Raw genomic sequence first — 27457 nt, 5'->3', positions numbered from 1 at the left:
TACATGACCAACACCCCTCGTGTTGCTGACGCCGCGCCAAGGTGTTGCATAACGTTACCGTCGTTATCGTTACGTAACTACGAGACGTCTTTGCACAACTGGTATCAACCAGGTACACCTTGCAAAGGGTAACCTTGGTTCTCATTCTGGACTCGCCTGATTAAATACAAAAAAGGCAACGCTAATTTCCGCTTGCTGCCATCCAATATGGATGACAAAAACAAAAACCCACCCGACTCTTGGAGACGGACGAGCGGATCAGAGACACGGGGCCATCATGGCTGTGTCGGAGGCACTGAGAGCCAGCAGCAGGATGGTGGTGGGGATGGTGCATTAAGAATCACGTATGTGCGTGTGTCAAACCATTATTGTTTTTATGTAATATTGTGATAGGGCGCTGTTTTCGACCTCTTCTGCAATGCGGTTTCTATTTGCTTCATCGATGTACTTGTGTTCTTGTGCAGACACGCGGATTGCCCAGGTTCGCCACTCGTTAAGCAAAACAAACCTGAATCTTGAAACTACATCAAGACCCTTCCAATATGCCACTCTCCTCCACTGTGTGTTTTGCAGAATGGGACGCATCCGACAGAACGTCCGGTGGGGAGAAAGAGCGATGATTGTTACATCGCTGGATCGCGAGAAACGGCAGCGGCTTTGGGAGACATTCATCCAGAAGTGGATTGACCACAGCCGGTTACGCCGATAATGTATGAACGTCAGCATCTCTAAGGCCTCTCTATTCATGCGCTATGAAGAAGGGCCTTTGCCTGAGTTTTATTGACGAATGTCTTCGGTTTTTGTTGTTCATTGTGTTCTTGCACCACTGCCATTGCAGCAAACAACAGCATCACCAGATAATTGTTTAAGGTACGAGGAAAAGCCTGACATTTTGACTTTGGAGCTCAGCTAATCTGAGGACCTGCCCTCGTGTGAATCCGGAGGCAGGGGTTGGGTAGATGTTGGGGTCAGGTGTCAAGGTCAAGTTTTGCAGAGGCTACTGCGAGAGAGACGCTATAGAACGAAGGGGCTCACTGTCTGCCCCCCTTCCCCCACCCACCCGCGACGCCACTCTTGTTTCATGTCCGCAGGCTTTGATGTTTCTGATCCGCACAGAGCACTAGGGTGTTTGCGAGTCAAATATCACAACCACCAAGCTATAAACTTGGAAAGAAGCAGTGGAATTGATGATCTCAGCCCAGTTACCGATGACTGCACAACCCCCCCCGCCCCTCCACCACCATCAGATTAAACTTGGTTCCGCATTTAATTTGGCCAAATTCCAGCGCTGAAATTTTAAATACTGGTTTGGCAATCACGTGTCAAACCTTAACTTTCATGTGGCAGGGCGAGTGGTGAAAGCGCTGCTCTCTCACTGTGTGGCCCACAGGTCACATGTCTGGATCTTGGAGGTAGCTCTGTGATGTCCACTTCCACGGGCCGTTCTCTGCGAGCGATCCGAATGAATTCTCGGTTTCGTGATGATGCGACGTCCAACAGTACAAATCGAAATAAAAATGAGGAAAAATTTGCAAATAAAAGACCATGTCACTGCTGGGTGGCCCGCACCACGCCCGGCTACCTTTGTCTCCCCAGTGGCGATGTTTACACACTGCACAAGACACTCATTTGAAGCTACGAAGATCTTGGGGAGGGGCCCAGGACCGGTTCAGATAATCGTCACCGGCGTTGGCCGTGAGCGAGAATCGAACGCGGTTCGCCGGGTTCATAGCGCAGCATGCACTAACCGCTCCCCACGCACTCAAGCACACTCTGCACTCGCCTGGAAGAGCATGGTGCGGTTCTTGTCTGCGTCCGACGGTTGCACCAGGCTCGGCGCGCTCGCGTGCCGCCTCCTCTGCCCGCCGGTGCGGCATGCCGCAGCGCCAGCGCCGGCGCCGCCGCTCGCCTGTGCCGGCTTCCGCTGCAGGCTGCCCGCCGCGCTGTAGCACCGCCCTCGGAAATCTGGCACGCCTTCCAGATCGCCGCTGCTGCCACCGCCGTCGTTGGTGTCACCGCCGCCGTTACCACCGATGTAGGAGAAGCTCCCGCTCCGCCCGCTCGTCGGCGCCACGGCGGCGAACACTCCGACGCCGAGGGGGTCCGAGTCGAACGCCAGCGAGTCGCAGGTGGCCACGGCTGACAAGCCGCTTGCCGCCTTGCCTCCATTACCACCGGCGCTGTCGTTGCATGCCGACCGCCTGGCCGAGATGACGATGCCTTCATCCGGGACGAGGTCGTCGTCCTCCTCCTCCTCCTCAGACGTCTTGGCGCACCGCCCATCGGTGCCGGCGGCGGAGGCAGCGGGCGGGGAGGAGGAGGACGAGCTGAGGGACAAGCGAGACTCGGACAGCAACGCTGATGACGGCGCAGTGGCGGCGGCGGCGGAGACCGTCGGAGTGGCCGGCGGCACGTTCGGCGCCGGCTCTCCGATGTCACCGATGAGATCCTGCGACCCGGGGCCGTCGGCGCAGTCGGCGCCCTGCGACGAACGCCGCGAATCGCCGCCGCCGGCAATGAAACTGGGGCCGTCCGAAGCCGGCGCCGGGTTGCCGTTGCTCTCGCCGTCACCGCCGCCGCCATCGAGGCAGCGCAGGCGTGAGCGCGTCGACTCAAGGAGGCTGAACTTGGCGATGCAGTCGTCCACGAGTGTGGGCGGGGCCTTCTTGTGTGCGACGCTCACCCTGCCGCGGTACAGCACCTCGAACTTGTGCGCGTTGCAGAAGGCGTCCTGGGCTCCCCCCACACCGCCCACGCCGGATGATGGCACTACCGTCGTCGCCGGTGCCGCCGGTGGAGCCTCGGAGCTGCCCCCCGGCGCTGCCGCTGCCGCTGCTGCTGCCGCTGCCCCTGCTGGCTGCCCCGGCTTGCCACGGCCGTCTTCTTTGATGGCCGCCTTGCCCACTTGACGGATGCAGCTGATCACTTCTTGGACCTGGAGGAGGTAAAATGGGAAAAAGAGTAAAGGCGCAGCCCCTGCAATTGCTTACTCATGTAACTGTTGGCGAACAGGGCCTCCGCTAGAGGGCGGCTCCAGAGAGCCCCGCAAGAGGGAATTTGGCCTACTCTTCCACGCCGGCTATACATCCTGGTAGAGGTGGGAGTACTAAGACTCCACCCCACCATGTGCGGGCCTGTCAATCGACTGATTGTGGTGTTACCCATTCATACGACTGGGTGGACAAAGGCGGAGGGGGATTGGAAAAACTTGCACCATCGTTTCAATTGCAGTGCCGGGAGAGTGCAATGTTGCCATGGCAGCGTCTTGAAGGGGACACAGGAGGAAGAAGTTAGGGGGGGGGGCAAGGGTCAAACTCAATTAGAGTCTCTTGTCAATCAGCCGCGGTCAGGTGGATCTGTGGTAGAGAGAGCCGCTTGCAATCGGAAGGTCAAGAGTTCAAATCCTGGCTGGGGGAGAGGGGGGTTAGAGTGTGACTCGGCCCATCATCCTTCCCTCCGGGGTTGATAAAATATAGCACCACTCTCTGGGGGACGTCAAGAGTGGTTGTCCTACGGGAGACTCACCCCCGTCATAGAAATGTGGAATTTCCACCACTGGCCCTGCAGGGCTGTAAACTGCAGATGACCATCAATGCCTCATTCAGTGCTCACTTGAGCAGGAAATCAGCGTTGACTCTTACAGATGCATTATTGTTGTTGTTAAAGCCACCGGGCAACCACTTAGCAATTGTGCTACTTAATCGTGAAAGAAAATATATTTTCAACAACTTAATTTGCCACAATCTCACAACTTAAATTACTTTGGGTGTGCCCCGAGGCAGCCTTTGCCACTCCACTCTTGATCTTGGCCTAGGGCTGCCCGACAAACCAATTTCCACTTTTGCTGTGAAATGCACAAGTACAACAAGTGCTGTAAGCGAGCACCTATTAAGGCTGGCACAGCATACGTGGGGGGGGGGGGGGGGCAACACAATGCCCAGCTGCCTTTGTATCTACAATGCACAAAGACCCACCCCCGTATAGCCTTAACAGACTATTGCGGGAAGTTCTGTTAGCGAGCATCTCTGAAAGTCACACACACACAGAAACTAACCAACACACACAATCACTCACCTACACACATAAAAAGAAAATAAAACACTTCAAACACACACACGTACACACGAGCTCACACACGTACACAAAACACACACACACACCCACAACTCCACTCATAACTCAACGAGCACTCAAACACAAAATGCTCGGAAGCTGAGGCTGCGTTCAGGAAAGGGCTAAACACACAAAGACACACAGAAAGTTTTCCACGAAAAACTGAACTTGACTCGAGACTCACCCAGTGTTCACACCGACACCACCACAACACTCATGCTTACACCGCCCCATTGCTCACACTCGCACCGCCCCGACTCCGCTCACACTCACACTCACTGGCGGTATGGTGTGTGTGTGCACATGTGTACGTGGGTGTGAGCTTAGTCTTCGTTTTGACTACGTGGGTGTGTGTATGGCACACGGGGGGAGGTGGGGGTGGTCCTGATAATGAGTGGGAGTGTGGGGTGCGAATGTAAGGTAATATGTGACATGTGGGTATTTGCTAATAATGAGTGGGGGGGTTATGTTGTGGCAGGGGGGGAGAGTGTGTTCAAGGGTGGGCGGGCATGCTGATAATGTGAAGTGTGTGTTGTGCGCGGCTGTGTGCATGCCATAGGTGTGTGTGTGTGTCACAAGGGTGTGTGCTGATAATGCCGTTGTCGTAGAGTAAGGTGGGGTGTGTGTGTGTGAGATACAGGGGTATGGGGAGCGGGAGTGTAGCGGTGAGCATGCCGCGCTATGAACCCGGGGGTCCGAGTTGGATTCCCACTCACGGCCAATGCCAGTGACGATTATTTCAACCAGTCCTGGGCCTCCCCTAGGTCGACTCAAACGGAGTACCTGGTGCAATGTATAAACACGGCCACTATAGAGACAAAGGCGGCCGGGCTTGGTGTTGGCCAACCACCCCCTCGTGAGCCGTGCCGGCCTGCACAGGTGCTCATTGAGAGTACTTGCCCCAACAGTCTGCTGAGGCTATGTGGGGGTTCTTTGTCATTGATAAAGGGGCCATGGTTGTGTTGTGGTATGCGTTATGGTGCGAGGGTGTGGGTGGTACCGCGAAAGTGTGTGTTGGGATTTTACCATGACCCCCGTGTGGCCTTTAACAGGCTGCTGGGACAAGTTCTGTTAGAGGGCACCTATTAAGGCCGGAACAGCTACAAGCAAGCCACATTTGCAAACACACAACGCACACGCGCAGAGAGGAAGAGAGATGTCAAGAAGTTGATGCATGTGCACGCATCAGTCTGTTAAGCCAAGACTATTATTATGAATTATTATTGATGTAGACCCTCTTCTCGGAGGGCCCTGCCAAGTTTTCACAGCAGGTGGTGATGTTGCAGTGGTGTTGCCCGAATTCAGTAATTCCGTAGGAAGTTTGTCAGCACTGAGACGTTTGGCCAATACTGGTTACATTTTCATGTTATTTTTGGCTATGGTAGGAAACTGAAGAACCCAGAGGATACAGAAGCAGAACAGGGGGAGAGCATTCAAACTCCACCACAGTCAAGAATCTAACTCGGGGCATTTGTGCTGTGCGAGGCACGGGTGTGATCCGGAGTTCGATTTCAACTCACGGCCAAACACCAGTGATGAATATTTGAACCTGTTCTGTGCCTCGTCTAGGTCGACTAAGCCTTAACAGGAGTACCTGGTACGGTGTGTAAACATCCACAGTGGGGGGAGACACGCATCCCCTTCGTGTGCCGTGTCGGCCTTCGCTCGTTGCTCCTCCTCGCGAACAGCACTTGCCCCAACAGCACGCCAGAGGCTACACGGGGGATCTTTGTCTTAAGTATGCGAGAACTGGCACGCACGTGCGTCCACTCACACGGATGTGTGTGTGTACGTTCGCACCAGCGTGCACACACGCGTCTTATTTCACACGGGCGCTGGCGTGGGGACGCTAAGAGGAGGCCTGCGCTCCAAGAACCAATCGCAGTTGGCGGTGGGGGTGGGGAGCATTACATAACGTGGCAGCACCCTCACCAGGGGACACGCACATGCGGAAATTCCGAAGGCTGCGAGTTCACTGCCACGTTCAAGACCCCGGCGAAAGAACGGCCCTGCTGACCCGATGACACACTGGGGAGATGCGCTCTCAACAACCGTGTCCCACCAGCAACAGCAGCAGCAGCAGCAGCGACAACAGCAACAGGTGGAGCAACAAGAAGCAGGTGTGGGGGGTATTCCCCCCCCCCTATAAATGGAACTATCAGAGGACTCCTCCAAAAAAACCGCAAATGCACAGCGAGGTGCAAACCGATGAGGCGCGCGTGTCGCCGACGACTGCCCACAACACGACCACGCTCTGCATTCTGGGGGAACGAGCAAACCTCGCCACTCGGCTACCCCCCCCCCCCCTGGATGCTGCCGTGGAGGTGGCCGACAGCATCAAGCACTTGATTGTAATCCTCGTGGCCACGTGAAAAAACAAGGAGACGACCACCACCGTTCATCAACATCGAAGCTGCGGAAAAAAAAAGTTAACCGCTGCTTAAAATAGAATTTCTCTTGAGTTTTGTCCCCCCTCCCGCCCGCCTCTTGCCCCCCCCCAGTTTATTTCAGCTCTTCAATTGGCAAGTATCCATTCAGAAATCTCGCACAGCAACGCATTGCCAGGGCAGCCGCGGGTGGAGAGATTCCAGTATGGGCGCTTCTCCCATGAACACGCTTAAGAGCGTTCCCGTTCAGTACCGCGAGAGTCAACTGACGATTTGAGGAATCGCGACTTGTCGCTGCCTCCATCTCTCTCTCTCACGAATAGCAACGCTTGGGCGCGACCGCAGATCCGGTTTACACACGGACGGAGCGAGCAAACGCATTGTGGTCGGAACGCATTCCAGCATCGCTAACACCACCACCACCGCAGCCGCCGCTACTCCCCACAAAGACAAAGATCCCCGTATAGCCTGAACAGACTGTTGGGGCAAGTGCTGGTAGCGAGCACCTATGAAGGCCGGAACGGCACACGAGGGGGTGAGTGGCCAGTCCCACGCCCGGCCGCCTTTGTCTCCCAAGTGCCGATGTTTACCCACCGCATCAGGTACTCATTTGAGACGACTTAGGGCAGAGCCCAGGACCGGTTCAGGTAATCGTCGCTGGTGTTGGCCGTGAGCGGGAATTGAACTCGGGTCGCCGGGTTTCGTAGCGAGGCGCGCTCCCCGCTCACTCCTGCTCCCCACGCACACACCAAGGCAACCCAACCCGCTGCGTGGTATATCTCGCTTCAAGTAAACAGGGGGAAGCGCGTACGTACGGGGAAGGGAGAGAGAGAGAGGGAGCCAGCCACTCGATAGATTATCATTCGGCTGTCAGATTTGTATTTCGAATTGTGCTGTTAATTGTTTTGCCCGAGGCTCAATAATAGGGGAACAGCTTCTCTCAAAACATCAAACCGCAAGGTGTAACAACATCCGTGCTGGTCTGCAGGACCAGTCGTACCATCAGCAGCAGTAGCAATAGCGGCATCTCTGGTCACCGAAGACAACGATGACAACAATAACGACAAGAAGAAGTTAGGCACGATGTCCGACGTTTCGCTGTACGTTGCTGGGAGCTTCTCGCGGAGCTGGATTTTGCCGCGTCCCTCCGACAGCTCTCTAAGAATCTCGCGGCGCGTGCGGCCAAATGTCGGAACGACGTGTGGCGCAGCCGGAAAACTCGCTGGAGAGCCGTGTGGCACACAAATGCGAGGTCGCGCGCGGCCGCTCATCGTGTGGTCGGCTGAGAACGCCCCACTCGTTCGCAAAGATGTATCCACGACTGATTTATTGATTAAATAGTAAAAAAAAAACGCGAGCGCGTGATTGTTGCAAACGGATCGTGCATTCAAGAGGAGGCCACAGATGACCTCCGCACTTATGACCTAATCGGTTCCTAGACGTCGGTCGTAAGTCGAATCCTGATTTCCCATAGGGCGAAATGTTATGCATTGGGGTTCCGTTCCTGGAAACCCATTACCTACCATAAAAATACCAAAATCGACCACGAAAATAAATGCAAATAACGCTACCAAACATTTACTGTAACTTAAGAGAATCTCTTCTTGGTTCTTTCGGTAAAGTCACGTAGAATGGAAATAATAAAATAATAAAAATAAAACATTATAAAATAATTCTCACGAAGTTTCGGACACTGTCTCCCCGACAGACCTGGTCTTCACCCGAGGATGGCTGCTTGCGTTGTGGCCGAAACGTCGTGAGAATTATTTTATTATGTTTTATTTGTATTATTTTATTATTTCCATTCTACGTGACTTTACCGAAAGAACCAAGAAGATGAATCCCTGCAGTCACGAAAGCTTTAAATCGAAATTTAAGAGAACCTTTACAAACTTCCCCTCCACATTAAGCACCCTCCCTGTCTAGTTTCCGCTCCTCTCTCAAGACCCACCTCTTCTCCCTGGCCCATCCTGAACCTCCATCCCTAGGCACCCCCGTAATTCCGATACCGACTAACCGCCCCTCCCCATACCCCATCCCTATTCACCGTATCACTTTTAGAAACCCTAATTGTACCACTCAAAAACCTTGGAAAGCGCTTTGGATAGAAGCGCTATGTAAATATAAGATAAAAACAGACACATTTCAAATTCCTAAAGTTCTATTCTGCACGTGCATCACATTTCCTCTTCCGGACGTAGCGAACGGCGAAAATGTAAAAAAAAATTCAAGAAAAATGACAAAGCAGTGAAGAGCGTTTCGAAACTGGTGGGTGAAATCAGCTGTGTTCACTCTCAGCGCAGCTGCAGACGGCCGAGCTAGACTCTGCATACGCCACGAGTGTTCCCGTGACATGCGCACACTCGTCAGTCCACTCGGCGTCGGTAGCAGTCGTTAGGCGGTCGTAGATACGAGATGTGGTCATTACTGTGGGGGTCTTAATTACCAGAAGGAAGGTCGTAAAAGCGGGAGGGGGTCGCAAATTCGAGCCGTCGTGAGTCGGGGGTCACCTGGATACGTCCGATTCGTGGACACCGTCTGTGGTTGGGAGGGCCACAACCGGAATCTGCATCTGAGTGCACATCCCGTGGGCAAGTATTGAAGGCGGACACAGCTTCCAAAGATGGGATAGGGTCCGTTGTGCTAGGTGTGCTTATCGATGGAGGTATGTCGAGTTTAGTTTCCTTAGTCCGCTTAAGGACGTTCGAGCTTGGGTCTCATTGGCTAATGTTGTTAAATTATGCACTCCTGTGGATGATGGAGGCGTCAAAATATTTCTCTCTTTTCAAGTCGAGGGTCAGATATATATGGAGGAGGCATATTTCTAATGCTAGGCTGGTGTCCGATTGGCTAGCGTGGCTACAGCTAGGGCGAGAGTGTGAGTCTGTGATTGGCTCATTTGATTGTGGACGTGGCTGGTTTGGTTGGCGATGGGGTCTTATTGGCCGGTGTGGGTAGGGGGTTAGAAATAGAACGGGAGTCTCTTTGGCTAGGGTTATGCAAGGCTATGGTATGGAAAGTGTTCCTCGGGATATGATTAGGTAGCCCGAGTCTCCGATTGGCTCGTGCGGCTAGTGTTTGGGCTTGCGTAAAGTTTCTAGATTTGAAGCTTTCGTGACTGCAAGGATTCATACTCTTAGGTTTTATCGGAAAGTCACGTAGGTAGAAATAAAAATAAATAATAAAAATAATAGAAATAAAATTATATAATTGTATTTCTATTATTATTTATATTTTCTATTTTTATTATTTATTTTTACCTACTTGCATAAAGTACTGTATCCGATTGGCTAGCGTGCTACATGCCATTTCACTGTACAGGCCAATCCATTTAGAGATACCCCACTCATTTCTAATTATCCTCTCCTACTTTCTTCTCACACACAAAATTGGATACTGTGAAGGCAACGAACGGGAAGTGTTGAAGGACTTGTTAAGTGCATTGAGATTGGCGCGAGACGTGCAAAAGCTTTTAATCAACATCTAGTCTACTTTATCAGTGCTGTCTTAGCGCAGTATCTCTAAATGGATCACCCTTCTATTTCTCCGATCCTCGTGCCAAGTGTGCTCTTTTCACGCGCTGTTCACATCCCAGTCTCCACACCCCCCCTCCCCCTACCCTGTGCCCACCCTACACTATTCCCAAAAGCGGTAGGTAACCTTGAGGCCAGACAGCGCTGGCAAGTGCCGGTTTCCACCCACCGGCATTCACCTTCACACCACAACAACACCGAGCGCACAATCGCCGGCATCGTTACGAGCCACACGGGGGAGCGGTGGCAGCGTGGGGAGGTCCTGGGCCGCCTGCGCTACCAACAGAGCGGCCTTCGCGCCACCCTCCCGCGTAGTGCCGTGGAGAGTAGCGCCCGTCGCCTGACGGTCAAAGCTATATACAGGCGGTCAAACCTATATACAGGCGGTAAAAGCTATATACAGGCGGTCAAAGCTATATACAGGCGGTCAAAGCTATATACAGGCGGTCAAACCTATATACAAGCGGTAAAAGCTATATACAGGCGGTCAAACCTATATACAGGTGGTCAAACCTATATACAGGCGGTCAAAGCTATATAGAGCGGTCAAAGCTATATACAGGCGGTCAAAGCTATATACAGGCGGTCAAAGCTATATACAGGCGGTCAAAGCTATATACAGGCGGTCAAAGCTATATACAGGCTGTCAAAGCTATATACAGGCTGTCAAAGCTATATACAGGCTGTCAAAGCTATATACAGGCTGTCAAAGCTATATACAGGCTGTCAAAGCTATATACAGGCTGTCAAAGCTATATACAGGCGGTCAAAGCTATATACAGGCGGTCAAAGCTATATACAGGCGGTCAAAGCTATATACAGGCTGTCAAAGCTATATACAGGCTGTCAAAGCTATATACAGGCTGTCAAAGCTATATACAGGCTGTCAAAGCTATATACAGGCGGTCGAAGCTATATACAGGCGGTCAAAGCTATATACAGGCGGTCAAAGCTATATACAGGCTGTCAAAGCTATATACAGGCTGTCAAAGCTAAATACAGGCGGTCAAAGCTATATACAGGCGGTCAAAGCTATATACAGGCGGTCAAAGCTATAATATTGGCGGTCAAACCTATATACAGGCGGTCAAAGCTATATACAGGCGGTCAAAGCTATATACAGGCGGTCAAAGCTATATACAGGCGGTCAAACCTTTAATATTGGCGGTCAAACCTATATTTAGGCGGTCCCCGTTTTTACGACATTACAATGTGTTCATGGAAACCCCGCCATGAATCGGGTCGTCGTTAAATCGGACCCTATTTGTTCCATAGACGGCAGGGAGTGTAGAAACTTCGCTTGCCGATGTGTTTTTTCCCCCTTATCGGCCATGTTCAACAGGGGTTTAATATGCAAACGTCCACAAAAACACTCGAGATTAACAAAAGCTCCACGTCAAAGTTGCATCGGAAACCGGACCGACTCTGTTCAAATGCGTTCGGAGTCGTGTCGGGAGACGCGTCGTGAAATCAAGTTTCTGCGTCGTAAATCGATCCATGGTGGCGTTATATAAATGTGAATTGTCGTAAATAAGACCGTGGTCAACTGGAGACCGCCTGCATTTTGAATTTTCAAGCAGAGCTGGAATTTCAACCAAATTAAGTGCAGAAGCACGTTTAATGCGATGGGGTATTATTTGAGTGCAGTCGTTGGAATCTGGCTGAGACCACCATCTTACTGTGCTCAGGATTCTGGTTTAATCACGGCCACCTCTGCCTTGAGCAACTCCAGGTTCTCAATGCTATTGACCTCTGAGCCACCCCTGCAGATTGAAGGCTGCTCATGACAAGACCCCCTCCCCCCACCCCTCGCAACCACCAAACACATATGGCAATAGTCGCCAACGACGGGCTATAGCCCACTGATGAGTTCTAATGAGGATGAAACTGGCATATGGTGGTTTCCTTCGATGCCTTTGTGCAGCACTAAATTAAAGACTCCACAACCTCGAACTCAAGCCGTTGCTGACGGCCATCGCAAGAACGTGCGCGGTAGAATGTAGTGACATTATCAGGGCATGCAGAACATGATGGGGGACTCAATCCTGCTAGTGTGCATGGGGAGCGTTGGTGTAGCGGTGAGCGCACTGCGCTACGAACCCGGCGACCCGAGTTTGAGCCCCGCTCACGGCCGACACCAGTGACGATTATCTAAATCGGTCCTGGGCCTCCCCGAGGTCGACTCAGCCTCAAATGAGTACCACAAGGGAGATAAAGGCGGCCGGGCGTGGTGCCGGCCACCCACACCCTCGTGTGCCGTGCCGGCCTTCATAGGTGCCACTCGCTAACAGCACTTGCCCCAACAGTCTGTTAAGGCTATTCGGGGGATCTTTGACTTAAGCCTTTGGAGAGAAGTGCATTCGCCTGACGATTGGAAATATGGGGACGGTGGGAGAACTGGCGGCCCGAGTTCCCATCACACTCTCACTGAGCCCCCTACGACTCCCCATCGACTCCGCACGCATTTACTTTGGCCTCGCTCACAGTCCCCCTGGCACAGGCTGGCAGCAGCAATCACAGCCCAAAGCCAAACCGTACCGGCCTCACTCTTGATTCTGTCACTTACGGTATTCATACTTGTTATCACAAGCAGTCGCCGCGATTGTAATAATAATGATGATAAACCGTTATTGTAATGTTGTCCGGGGGTAATAACAGTCACAGGAAGCCTGCGGCTTGCTCGCTCGCTCGCTCACTTGAGAGACGGCGGCAGGCAGGGGGGTGCGTGCGTGTGAAGAAAGAGGGAATAAGCTTGGTTGGCTATGTAAGGTGGGGAAAAAAATTCAACATACATAGGTCAACTCAGCCTTAAATTAGCACTTGGCGTGGTGCGTAAATATCGGCACTGGGGAAAGGCGAGTGGCCAAGCACGATTCCGGAAACGTGTGGTTCCGGTCACACCGCGGATGAAATGATCACGACGATGATGATGATAAAGCGATTAATTTGGCCACAACTCAAGATGTCGCGTGGTCTTCTGCGACTAAACATGCTCCGTGTGCCAAATGCTGAATTGCAGCTCCACGTAGGTTGGTTGGGGGGTGGGTTGCTTTGGGGCAGGTGACAGGAAAGCAAGGGGGGCAGGTTAGACAGAAACAGAGGCAGCCAGGCAGGGTTGGGCGGACGAGCGGATTGAGAGACCCGCCAAGTGCAGCACCTTCATTGCGTCGGGCGCAGGAGAGACGAGACGCACGGAATGGGAAGCCACCAGAGGGACAGCGGACGCCACTCTCTCCCAGCCGCCCCGGCCACGGAGACGCGATGTCCATCGCATGGCGGTGGAAGTGATAATTTTTACTCTCAGAGCTGGAACACTGAAATTCAAAATATTGTGCCGACTAAAATTTGTATTTTAGACGTGATGGTTTTGTTGTGTTCAGGCATTGTTGACGGTGCTTAGACCATCAGCTGGCTACGCTTGAGAAACTGGTTTAAATCACGCGCAGGTAAAACCTGGATCCCGAACCCAGCCTCTCAGTCAGAGGCGGCTCAGCGCTCCGACCTCTGAGCCACCCGGCCACTGCGCTTACTCTTTTAGTAGAACTCGTCAGATGATGATGATATTGAGGACAATTGTAAACACCAACATCAATCCCACGCACAGCCACATCAACATCCATCCCTGGCGCTCTACAGTACAGAGGGTTTCAAAACTCCCGAAGGCTGAAAATCCCGATTTGACCCCAGGTTTTCAGCTCTGCCACTAAGCGACATAAGGTCGCACACTCATAACACAAAAATTGCTTGCCACGAATGCACCACGATACCTCGCCGATTTCGTCAAGAAACATAAACAATCACGCGAATTCCGGTCATCCTCGCAACGGCTTTGGGCTCGCCATCGAACAAAGACGCTCAACGCATCGCACCCTTTCAAAACACGCTTCTGTGGCCGTCTGGAACACTCTTCTTTCGGATATTAGGAAGCTACTGGAGCTATGCACTTTTAAATCTAGATTTAAAACTAATTTCTTTAAAACTCCTTTTTGTGTTTAGTTTGTTGTCCTTCCCCCGCACCTCCAATGAGGACGTCTGGCTACGAGAGAAGTTCAACGTCCATACATTCAATACATTTACCTTTGGTGACATCAACGCGCGACGGTTCGTTTGTGCTGTGTGCGCTGTACAGTTGCTGCCACTCGCGACGCTTTGGGGCATGCGAGTTTCTCGGTATTGATCACGGCGGCGGCGGCGGTCAAGTGACACGTTGTCGAATCTCACGCTCCCCCCACCTAGCGAGCCCACGCACGGGAGCACAGGCCAGCAGACGAAAGGTGAAAGTCTACGAACCCTGTCACCTGCCCACAGCCAGCACAATGAGCCTGCCAGTCAATGGATCAGCGTGTCCAACGCCAACAGCACCACCACTGCCCAGCTTCCTTCTTCCACGGAAACAATAGGCAGCGCTTAGCCAAATCAACAACAACAACAACAACCGTCATTCGCCACTAAGCGGCGGTGACTTTACCACGGCACTTGCGCCAGGCTATGTGCACTTTCAAGGCAGATATGCACCACGGAAGATGCACAAGTGGAGAATACAAGACTCTTCTTGGTTCTTTCGGTAAAAGAAAGAACCAAGAAGATGAATCCCTGCAGTCACGAAAGCTTTAAATCGAAATTTAATACAAGACTCTCCTGTGTATGTGTGCGTGAGACTGCGACACTTCATGTGGCCTTCAAGTGCACATAGCCTGGCACAAGCAGTGGTGACGTCCCCGCCACTTAGTGGTTGTTGTTGACTGCGGCTACGAACGCCAGACTATGAGGCATGTTGCTTCACACTGCTCCGTGTACAAAGTTTTAAGGCAAACGCGGCCGGGCATGGTGTTAGCTATCCACCCACGCGTGAGAGCGTTTGACTGGCAATCTGAAAGTTGCAAGTTCAATTCCTGGCCAAATGCTGGTTTGGGGGTTGACTAGCCCATCATTGTTCTGGGACAATAAATTCTGTACTGCTTTGTGGACAGTCAAGGGTGGTAATTTTTTTTATATTGGCTCCTACGATAGGAATGTGCTGACTTTAATAGGTGCTGTGAACATCACTTGCCCCTAAAGCCCGCAAAAGGCTGTTATTGTATGAAAATAAGAATAGGTGTTAAGATGTTCAAACACCAAATAGACACCTTTTGCAAGTAATCAAGTCTACATTAACCACACGTACTTGTGGTGAACATGCAAACAAACATGCTCTGATAATAAATGCGTTGTTAATGATTGGCCTACACCAGAGGCAGCCTTCTTTATGGCCTAGTCCAGGGGTGGGGAAACTTTTATTCTGCCAAGTGCCAATTTGACATTTACAACATCATTCGCGGGCCATACAAAATTATCAACTTAAAAATTAGCCCTGTTATATTTGGTCAAACATGTAATTAACTCAACCCTAATGTGATGGCTGGAACTGCTTCTCTTTGGCGAGGCGTGTGATGATGTGAGCTGGTATTGATGATGTTGCTACTCGCAACTGCTTTTCCAGGTTTGCTCCTCGACTTATTGAATTTCGAGTCCCGCCTGCGGTTGCCTTGGCAGGGCCACACCAAATGATTTTTCGGGCCTCATACGGCCCGCGGGCCGGACGTTCCCCACCCCTGGCCTGGTCTCACCAGTGTCAGACCAGAGAACGCCGAAAGGCGAACAGCACAAAAGGCGACATGTGTTTGTGTGTCTGCCAGGTCACACCGGTCAGTTGCCCCAGCATTCTAATGCCCGTGAGTGACCTTCTGCCTCAGAGTGCACCTAGCCTGGCACCATACTCTTTGGTTTTTTTCGGTAAAGTCACGTAGGTAAAAAATTAAAATAAATGAAAACAACTAAATTAAATCACGACGTTTGTACAGTGACTTTGACTGTAACGGTTCCACCTGAAGACGGAAGCTTGTGTTGCCTCCGAAACGTCGTGATTTAATTTAGTTGTTTTCATTTATTTTATTTTTTACCTACGCGACATTATCGAAAAAACCAAAGAGTGTGAATCCTTGCAGTCACGAAAGTTTCAAATCTAGAATTATAGCCTGGCACCACAACTTAGTTTATGGTCCTGTCTGTGAGTGAGCGAGTAGATGGAGAGCGGGTGGTAAATAGAAGCGTGCAATTTGAGCGCGGGCCCGTGCGTCAGTGTTTATCTCATTGGTCATTGATGATTTCGTACGGCCAATGAAGACCACCGATTAGAGATGCAATTCTAAGTGATTGGCATTATATACAGCAGCAATCATTGCCCACCTACTGACAAGTGCCCCACGTCACATATGAGAGACTCACCCGTGTCTCATAGTTTCTCACAGAGTGAAACAAAATCAGCTTCAACTTGTCTGGGTGTTGGCGAATTACAGATAATGCCGTGTGGAAGGGCTCGCTGCAGGCAGGAGGTCATGGGACAGACCCAGATGTTATGAGTTGACAGACGACTGGCAAGATGCACCATCTGTGGCTCCCCACTGTGCCAGTTGGCACACTACACCCTCTCCACACACACAGTCTCACTTAGACACAGACGCACACAAATTGTCAAGCATTGAGTGCGATGAGGCAGTACCCACACACAGAAAGACAAATAGACACTTGCTGTGTTTGTAAATTAATTGCACAAACCACTGCTTCACAAGTCCTCCGATGAGATACACACATACAAAGACACACACGTACAAATGTACTGAGTTCAACTGAGTCGCAGACGTACTCTTTGGAGCCAACACATTTATTTAACACCAACACACAGGGTAACTGCCCCTTAACAGAATACCAACCTATGGTGGTGACCACCAGGCTAACTACACTAATTACAATTTAAATAGCTTCTACGGACCAGACCACAGCTCGGGTCCAGGTCCACATGTTGGAGACTCGGTAGAATGTAGACGAAGGTTTCTTCAGGATGAACAACAATGCCGGCCCCTCTGGGGGACCCGGCTTAGATCCTCTGCGACGTGGCCGGCTCCGGCCTTGGCCACGCCCACCTTCCAGAATCCTCGAGCAGGATCTGGACCCCGACCACGTGACCACCCCTAGCCCCTCCACTCGGGGCCCCTTTGTAGACTTAACCAGTCACGTGTCCTCTCGGGTCAACCAGAGTGCCATGGCCTTCAGTAACCCCATTCCCATGGCTGGCACTCCCACACCCTATGGTATAGGGCCGGCACTGCACGCCAAGCATGGTGCCATCAGTGCTCACAGAGCCCCTCTAGGGCCGGTACTACACCCATATCATCGTGGTGTCCGCGATGTCGTTACATCGCACGCCGTGCCTCTCTAGGTCCGGCACAGCACAAAGACAACCACCTTAGCCTTAACGCTGTTGGGGTAAAGCCTGTTAGCGAGCAACTATCAAGGCCGGGAGGGGTAAGGTGGCCAGCACCACGCCCGGCCGCCTTCGTCTCCCCAGTGGCGATGTTTACACACTGCATCAGGTACTAATGTGAGGCCGAGTCGACCTAGGGGAGGCCCAGAACAGGTTTGGATAATCGTTACTAGTGTTGGCCGTGAGAGTGAATCGAACTTGGGTTACCGGGTTTGTAGGATGGTGCGGTAACCACTACACAGACACAGCCCTCCTCACACTCAAACAAAGACGAAGATCCCCCGTATAGCCTGACCATACTGTTGGGGCAAGTGCTGTTAGCGAGCACCTAGGAAGGCCGGCACGGCACATGAGAGGGTGAGTGGCCAACACCACGGCCGGCCATCTTTGTCTCCCCAGTGGCGATGTTTACAAACTGCACCAGGTACTCATTTGAGGCCGAGTCGACCTACGGGAGGCCTATAACCAGTTCAGATAATTGTCACTGGTGTTAGTCGCGAGCGGGAATCCAACTCGGGTGGCCAGGTCCGTAGTGCAGCTCGCTAACCGCTACGCTATCGCTCCTCACAACTCACACACACACACGCGCATGCTCATACGAGGCTCAATTTGCTACTTATCCCACACACCTCGTAATCGCATTCACGAATTTTTCCCAAGGGCCTCACTTTGAAAGTGAGAAGAAAAAAAAACCAAGGCGCCAACTCAGCAGGATCTCTCACCTACTCCAGATCTAACGCTGATCCATTACGACAGCACCAGCAACTCACCATGAGCAGTACCCACTTAAGGCGGAGTCAACTCCGGGGAGGCCAGAGTACCGGTGCTGATATCCACTTGCCACACCGATGTTAGCCGTGGCCAGGAATAAAAATCAGGTGACACGGGGGGGTGGTTTTTACAGCGCGGTGTGCTAACCACCGGTGCTGCTGCTCTGCTCAACTCCATCAGATTCATCCAGATTGTATTCCATTGGCATGGTCTTCCTTGACGACCGGGTGGCGTGGAAGAGTTGGCCAAATGCCCTCGACAGGGGGCTCCGTTGAGCTCCCTCTAGTGGAGGTTCCTCCGAAAACAAAGATCCCCGTATAGCCTTCACAGACTGTCAGGGCAAGTGCTGTTAGCGAGCACCTATGAAGGCCAGAACGGTACATGAGGGGATGGGTGGCCAGCACCACGCCACGACCGCCTTTGTCTCCCCAGTGGCGATGGTTACACACCGCACCGGGTACTCATTTCAGGTCGAGTCGACCTAGGGGAGTCCCAGGACCGGTTCAAATAATCGTCACTGGTGTTGGCCGTGAGCGGGAATCGAACCCGGGTCGCCAGGTTCATAGCGCAGCGTAGCGCTAAACGCTACACGACCGCTCCCTCCACCGACAGTGACATGAGCAAGCAAATTGCCTTTGCCCAGGTTGGGAGAACAACACAGGTGGGCGGTGGTGGCTACGATGCTCGTGGCTGCACGTATCCAGCACTGTGTAGCGAGGTTTGGTGGATCACCACACGGATGTTGCAAAACTCCCTTCCCGCGGGCATTGAGGAGGAGCCGTACCGTGGCTGGCCAGGAGAAGGTGGGGTACAGCACGAGGACTAATCGCAACCTATTTTAATCTGTACGGGGATAGAGCGTTGCCCCCCACTCCTCGCGTGCGAGATATTTTTTTTCCGGGCGCTCTGGTTTACACCCACATTTTTTTTTTAATAAAAAAAAACAAATGCAGCAAGACCCTCCTGAAAAAGTCTAGCTCTCCTGGATAAATGATTACGTTATTTAACACCCCACCTGGGTCTTGATACACATGGGTGCGCGTGTTTTTTTGCGCATGGCACACAGGGGCTGCGGGGGTGGATTGTAAATGAATTAGCTGTTCCTAGAGCTGAGCTGCTTTGCTGGATTTTAAGAATCAGGATAATACATTTTTTTGAAAGGGCACCTTTGATTTTGGTGTCGATGGTGTGGGCAATGCTGATGCAGCTATAAAAACAATATCGCAGTTTTACTCCAAACCAACTAACCAAGCCACCAACCAACCTACGTGGAGCTGCAGTTTAGCATTTGGCACACGAGCATGATTGATCGCAGGGACCACGTGACATATTGAGTTGTGGCCAAATGCATCGCTGTATCATCCTCGTCATCATTCAGGCAGTGGTGTGGTCATGACCACGCCTGGCCGCTTGCCTTTCCCCAGTGCAGATGTTAACGCACCACGTCAGGTGCTCATTTAAGGCTGAGTCAACCTATGTATGTACGGTGAACTTCTTTCATACTATACGTAGCCAACCGTGCTAATCGGAGGTGCGGGGGAAGGACAAACTAAACACAAGAAGCAGTTCTAAATAAATTAGTTTTCAATTTCGATTTTAAAGTGCATAGTTCAAGTGGCTTCCTCATAATAGGCTTCCTCCCCTAGGTAATACATCTAGGGGAGGTCCGGGACCGGTTCAAATATTCGCCACCGATTTGGTTGCAAGCGGGAATCGAACTCTGGGGTCTCCGGGTTCATGAGTGCGCAAACAACTGCGCCACTGCTCCCCAAACGTGCAAACACACTCGCACAGACCAGTAAACAAGCGCACACGCACAAACGCACATGCAAACACGCCCACGCTGCAGCTGAAGTTTTCGCTCAAGGTGCAACCAGCAACCCAACCGCCACCACGCAGCCTACCCGACCTCACAAACGCGACACAGTCCCACCACGGAAAGTGTAAACAGATTAAAATGCAATACATTCAGATTGTGTGCGCGCCTATAGCGGAGAGCGGTGGCGCAGTGGTTAGTGCACTGTGCTATGAAGCCGGCGACCAGAGTTTGATTCCCACTCAAAATATGGGTACCTGGTGCGTTGACTCAAAGACTGGGGAGAGAAAGGCGTGCCCGTAAAAGGTGTTGACCACTTACCCCCTCCTGTGCCGTGCCAGCCTTCAAAGGTGCTGCTCGCTAACAGCACTTGGCCCAACAGTCTGTTAAAGCTATACGGGGGATCTTTGTCTTACATAGAGGTAGGTGTGCTGCAGTGGACAGAACATTTTGGTACAAATCTCAAGGCCTGAGTGTTTGATTCCCGGTCACAACCAACATCAGCGGCGAGTGATAACTGAAGCAGTCCTGTGCACCGCCTTCTCCAAACCGTACTTGGCCAGCGTGGTGAAGTATGGTCAAACAACTCCTACGGCTGACATCGTGCAAAGAAGTCTTCATCCAGCAGCGGCTTGATTACAGGCTTTTTACACGATTTCATTTATTACGATGAAGACAAACATCCACTGGACATCCTTCAACAGACTGTTGGGGTAAGGGCTATTAGCAAGCACCTATTAAGGCCGGCACACGAGGGGGATGTGTGGCCAATCCCACACCTGGCCGCCTTTGTCTTCCAAGTGCTGATGTATAGAAATTGCACCAGGTAGTCATTTAAGGCTGCATTGATCAAGAGGAGGCCAAGCGTGGTTCAGGTATTCGTCACCGATGTTGGCCGTGGTCGGGTGGAGTGCGTTAACAACTCAATATATTTCGTGTTCAAGTATATAGAAAAAGACAAAGATCCCCCGTAAAGCCTGTACCAGACTGTTGGGGCAAGTGCTGTTAGCGAGCACCTGATTAAGTGTATACACACACACACCGCACACTGGATCAAGTGCATAGACACGATACTGCATATATATAATACAGTACCTATATATGTCATGTCTGTTTGAGAGAGGCCAAGGAGACGGGGAGCCAAGTGGGCAAGCAAAACAAGCCAACAGACCACAGCTTCTGCAGCAGATTGTAAATCCAAAAATACATCGGCCTCTCCATCCAACCCTGACCTTGTCTGCTACACCACAACCACCACCATCCACCACCATCATCCAAATCTCCAAGCCGCCACCCCCAGCCCAGCAACCCCCACCAGCCCCGAAAAACCACACGGCAGCAGCAGCGATAAACGAGGACGATTGAGGCAGCAGCCCTCTCACACGCCTGCCTCCGACCCTACCGATTTGAAGCGGCATGTTGATGATGTTAATATATTTTTTCAATTTCCTGCGTTTCATCCCGATCGTGCTGTCGGCGTCGCATCACGAGACGAACGAATTCAACCATTCGGAACTCTCGCAGAGAAGTGCGACCCATCGTGTCAGGGAGCGGCCCCGCGGAAAGCGGAGATTATGCGTGACACACGTGACAAGCCTCGAAAGCTCGGCACGTGGTCCAAGGTGGTTTAAAAAATATATATAATCGGTGGACCTTCCCACTTAATTGTACGAAATAACGAGCGAACTTTGTACCCGTGCCATTCGTAAAGCGAGAGGCTACAAGGAAGCGGGGCGCTGCATTTCACATGCGGGTAGAGTCGGCAGTGGTTTCACAGCAGGGGAGGGGGTGGGGTGGAGGGGCAATGTTGTTGCTGCCGTTTATCCAATCAGGCCATTTGCAATTAATGTTCATGTTTGGCGATTTGTAACAAGACGCCGGCACGCATGGCCCTGCTCTCTTTCAAATAACATCAAGAGATCTGTAACATTCACCATGAAGCAGACAGCACGCAGCATTCATGGTAAATACGCGCCACCGCAGGATTAACCAGGGTGGCCTGGGGGATCGAACCACGAACCCCTGCAACAAGTGGCAAACGCGCAACCGCTCGGCCACGTCACCGTCGCCCGTCGGTAAAGTTGGCAAGTTTGGCTGCCACAAAGGGGGGGGGGGGGGGCGGTGGACGGTGGCGGAGGAGGAGACTAGGGAGGTGCATTTGTCCACACTGGGCTTGACTTGCACTCGTGCGTGGACTCAAACCCAGCGACAGAGGTTTGCTCGAGAGCCGAGGCGGTGGGTGGCCACTGGCTGCGCCGGGCGACACCGGACGAGAGTGGTTTTCTGGAGCAGGAGGCGGGAGGGGGGCCTCCACTTCTCTCGAGGGCGAGCACCGACGCTTGACGGCCAAGGAAATTACGCGGGGCAGTGCGCGCGGAGAATAAGTGGAAAGCGGCACGCCGTCGTGCCTAAACAGGGGAAAGGTTTTCAACCGGTGCCCGTCGCCTCATATGACCCGCAGATCCCGATTTGAAAAAGTAGTTTAAGCACAAAATAACACAGTTGAGCAAATTGTTTGGTGATGCTGCTGCTGACTGAGTTGGCATTGGTGCACAAGCACAATTAACAAAACAAACTCAACAAATACGTGGATAACACCGGGTGGCCTTAAACTAAAAAAAATATATAATAGATGTCGTTTATGTGCTATGAAAAAGGACCATTGCCCGAAACGTCACCTATTACATATTTTGTTATAATTTTGCAGAATCGCATAGCAACATCGCCCAGCACTACGAATCTCCTGCAGGCGAAACCTTCCTTACTTTGCGATGGGCCTTGTGCAACGATGCATGGCGCGAACGTGAAATTCGCTAATCATTTGCTTTCATCATAAACGTGGACACTGATGGACAAAACTGAAACGAGGGCCGGCAGGTGCCAAGGAAGCCGGGAGAAGATGCACGCCTGGAATTACGCCGAGAGACAGCAGGGTGGTTGAACACGGGATCGAGAGTACGCAAAGGGGTCAAGAGACATCGCGTTGACCGTCAAGATAACTTGGGGCGCAGCGGTGGTAGAGATGTTAACTGCCTCGCCTGGTATGCAGGAGGTCGTGGGTTCAATCCCGACACTGACACCTGCTGCTGTATATTTGGAGTTTCTTCTCCAAATATAATTAAACTAACCAGGCCCAAACCGGCTTAGCTTCCTAGATCTGATGAGACTGAGTGTATTCACTTGGGTTGTTTGGTCTTGGGTGTGGGTTCTGAACCAGAGGCCCCTGTGAATTTGAGCCAAACTTGAGCCGTTCCCAACTTTAAAGAGTGAGCGAGAAGAATGCTGGCGAGGTTGTGCCTCACTGTGACTGAGCTTGCCTTTTGCTGCCTCTTCCTGTGCATGCCCTGCCTTGCTCAGTACCATCTTTAACCACCGTGCAAACCGCAGCACCATAAAAATAAATACATAATTCAGGATATGTTGTTCAGGCTAATAATACCAAGTCACAACACTGTGTAAGAGCATCAAGTCGTCATCATCATCATCATAAAGCAATCGTGATAATCATCACAATCGAGTGATCATCATAAGAAAATTGATCACAAAGTCACCATTATCATAAACTTATCGGAAGGTCAACGTCACCATGAAACCATGTTAATATCAAGTCAGCAGCATTGCCTGCAGCACGACAAGACTCAACTTTCCAGCGACTTCACGGCCCTGTGGTCCACGCAATCCCACAGTCACGTCACTCTCCGTCATTCCAGCTCACACATTTGTTTACACGTGGGTCGGGTGCGACGTGTGGGACACCTGTGCAGGGTGGTGGAGGAGGAGGGCAGGTTACCCCTGACAGGGATTGGAGTGGCACCCAGAGGTTGGCAACCAATAAGTAAGGACAAGGTGCAATTTATACTAACGCCACCCCTCCACTCATACCCTCCCCAAGCTCACACCCCACCTCCTCCCCACCCATTCACCAGCACGGTCCATGTAGTGTCACCAAACAAGTTTGTGTGGAGAGTCCCACGTAGGAGTCGAACCTTTTTTCCATCTCGTTTGCACTTCTCTCCTGTGTGTAGTGTCCGTCTCGTTTGCATAGTCCCTCTCGTCTTGTTTATATACCGTCTGTATTGCTCGCTCTGATAACCTAAACGTAACGTTTACATGTGATGTTATGCTATCTGCACGAATCTTATATTACAATAATAACATTATATTCTTGCACGCATAACCCAACGCGCGTATCGCGTATCACGCCTACGATCAAGTCACCCGGAGCGCGACCCATTTCATCAGGCCTAGGAAGCTTAGCAGGCTTTGAGCCTAGACCAGTGCTTGGATGGGCGATCACCACGCACATGCTGCATATAACAGGTGTTGTTGTTGTACGCTGCAAGGGTTAGGACTTTTCGGGTGGTGCGGCAAAACTAATTGTTGTACTGCACCTCTACGATCCCACGCTTAAGCTCCCCACCTTCACACAAACCCGCACTGACCTACGCTTGATATAATCTCAACGCTCCGCATGGCCGTGGGGAGGCCGTCATCCAGCAGTGGAGTGACAACAGGGCTCCACATGACATCACGAGCGTAAGTAAAATAAAATCAATTGCTTTTGATCCGCACAGTTCAAAGCGTTGTTACCAGCCGAGTGACGTAATGGGAAGACCTCTCCCCCGACGGTTGGGGCCTATCGGTAGCGCGTTTGCGGCTTGTTGCAGAGGCTCACGGTTCAAATCCAGAGGCCGCCCTGATAAATACTGCAGTGTGAAATACCCATAATAATACTTCTATTATGCTTTATAGTGGACGTTAAAGATGCCGTCACGTCATTTGCAAAAAGTAGGCCAACGCGTTCCGGCGTCACGGCTCAAATTTGTCAAATTCGAAAAGGTTCACCGCAAGCCACTCAATTTAGATTACGGTACACATGGCAATCACCCCCGCCCGCCGCTCCCCCTCCTGCGAAAACTAGCCAGGACCCTACGAAAATAGATTCTCGAGACTCAGCGAAGCTTTCCTGAGTAAACAAGTGTAATAATACGACCACTACAACTACAACAGACAGGCCCTGAATGTCAGCTGTTGGGGGGCCATGCAACAGTTGTGGGATCTGGAAGAAGGAAGGGAGCGATGGCGCAGTGCAGCTGTGGCAGGGCGGCAGTAATGGCATTTGGCTGCGGTAACCTCCAATGTCAACAAATACACCGCGCGTGCTTCGGCAGGTTTTATTCCGGCAAAGCTCAACCCAGGACGGTATGTTCCCGTGACGTCTTGGTTCGGGTTTTGTCATCTCCACGTCCAGAGACGCGCCCCTCTTCTAGAAGGCACACAGCACCGTGAGGCCTGGGGCGTTAAACAGCGGCACCACACGCGCCCGTCTAATCGGCGCTTTGAGAGCGGCTGTGCAGCACAATCAATTAGTGGTGGTGTGGGAACCATTGGCGTTGATTGGTGGGTGGGCGCCATTCAAAAATAACTTTTGAGGACCACTGCATTGACGCACGGGTTGAGAAACCCACAGCCGATGGGCCACACACAAACCGCTACGTCACTTCAACTGGCCCTGCAGCCACACAAGGCCTCCTACTCCACAACGGATCCCACAACGATAGGTATCACTGCCAACATCTGGGGGTGGCGATGTCAAAACGGCATTATGGGGAGCTTCACCAGACACGAGTGCTTCTTATCACCCACATTCAAATTCGATTTGGCTTCAGAGAGTGGCAACTGTATAAACCATGCAGGTGTAGACTTGGCTTTATGTCAAGAGGCAACACACTTGGTTAACAACGCACGTAAACACACGCACACACACAAAGATCCCCTGTATAGCCTTAACAGACCTTTGAGGAAAGTGCTGTTAGGGAGTAGCACCTATGAAAGCCGGCACGGCACACGAGGGCATGTGGTGGCCAGCACTACACCAGACCACGTTTGCCTCCACAGTGGCGATGTTTACACACCGCACAAGATACTCAATTGAGGCAAAGCCGACCTGGGGGAGGCCCAGGACCGGTTTAGATAATCGTCACTGGTGTTGGCCATGAGTGGAAATCGAACTCAGACCGCCGGGTTCGTAGCAGTGCGCTAACCGCGACGCTACTGCTGTCCAGAAAACATACCCACACATCCTAACATACCCACACACACTATCATGCCCACACACACACCTACTAATATGCCCACACTTGAGCAGCCATTATTATTGTTGTCCTGCTGCCACCTAGAATAATAGGACCGCAATTTTGAATCGGAAACTTGGGAATCTAAAGCACGGCTGTGTTCATCATACACACAGCATGGTGATGTCACATGACATGCAAGGCAATCTGGGAGGACCGATTCTATGGTCACAATCACACCTCTTACCGTCGAGAAATCACTGTGCGCATGTGTCATTATTGTTACTCCGTAGGCGGTGTTTGACTGATTGACGTCCTGGAAAAGGCACAGCTCAACGATAGGGGCAGTGGTAGCAGACAGCTAAAATAAACTACAAACTATTTTTGTTATTTTACCAGGAAAGGTCCACTGAGCTACATAGCACTTTTTCAGAAGCGGCCTGGCCACAAATGATAAATCAACGAAATGGCTTATGCGGAAATTTATAGCAGCTCAGTATAGCATTCTTCACAACGCATTCAATCACCGGACAAAACAGGGCAGTTCCGCGGTCGGTTTTGAACGATGAACAATTAAAACACTCGGCAATCTCCCCCACCGTGGGGGTGGAGGGGGTTTCCCCAGCTCCCCGGAGTGAAATACAAAAGCAGAAGGTGTATTATAGTGAAGTGCGCTTGCTCACTCATTCGCTCACTCGCTCGCTCGCACAAACACCAACGCTGCCACTATCAGAACCGTCGCTATCAGCGTGCGTGGAGGAGCAGTGTAAACAGTCTCGGTGTGCACGAGAGCCCATCCCAGGCAGCTGTCGAGAGATAAAGAGCTGCCCGCTCGCGATTCTCGCTGGCCGGCCGGATTTACGGCTGGCTGACTGGCTACATTTTTTGATGCATTTCTGAGCGGCTGGGTGGCTGCATGGCTTGGCGCCGCTGTTGGCGAGATGCTAACTGCTGTGCCTGGTATGGGAGGTCGTGGGTTCGATCCCAACCCGATGCCTGCTGTATGTTTGGAGTTTGCAGGTCTCTCTCTCTCCCCGTGGTGGCGTGGATTTGTCTCCGGGCCATCTGGTTTTTGCCTCCACATTTAGAAACATGCTTTTAAGAGTATTTGGCTGCTTTAAATGTCCACGTGATGAGCCACTTTGTTGGTGCTTCATTTGAGGCGAGGTCACTTCTGAAAACGAGCTATATAGCTAAGTGAGCCTTACCTGGTAAAATATTTTTTTTTTATAGTTTTAGTTGCAAAACTTGTCTATCTCAAGCTGGCTGGCTGGATTTCTGGCTGGCTCACTGGACGACTGGCTGACTGACTGATTGGCTGGCTGACCAGCTGACTCGTTGGCTGGCTAGATTTCTAGTTGGGTGGCGAGCGAGCTTGCTGTTTGGCCGACTGGCTGGCTCGCTGGTCGGTTGGCTCGGCCAAGCAGCCAGCCAATCAGCGCAGCTCCTGCAAAAACAACTGG

General features: G+C 51.7%; 1 protein-coding gene across 1 annotated transcript in view; it reads right to left on the bottom strand.

The window, feature by feature from the left end:
- TBC1D4 (TBC1 domain family member 4) overlaps positions 1-27457 on the bottom strand; it is an 83962-nt gene that overhangs the window by 39737 nt on the left and 16768 nt on the right. The window contains exon 3 of the mRNA XM_078864911.1: positions 1784-2935. Within this exon, the coding sequence (XP_078721037.1) occupies positions 1784-2935 (1152 nt within the window). The remainder of the gene's footprint in view (positions 1-1783; positions 2936-27457) is intronic.

The sequence above is a fragment of the Lampetra fluviatilis genome, chromosome 19 (genome assembly GCF_964198595.1).
Source record: "Lampetra fluviatilis chromosome 19, kcLamFluv1.1, whole genome shotgun sequence".
In the NCBI taxonomy this organism is placed as follows: Eukaryota; Metazoa; Chordata; class Hyperoartia; order Petromyzontiformes; family Petromyzontidae; genus Lampetra; species Lampetra fluviatilis.
The sequence above is the reverse complement of the archived record's forward strand: the minus strand, read 5'-3'. Positions and strand labels throughout refer to the sequence as shown.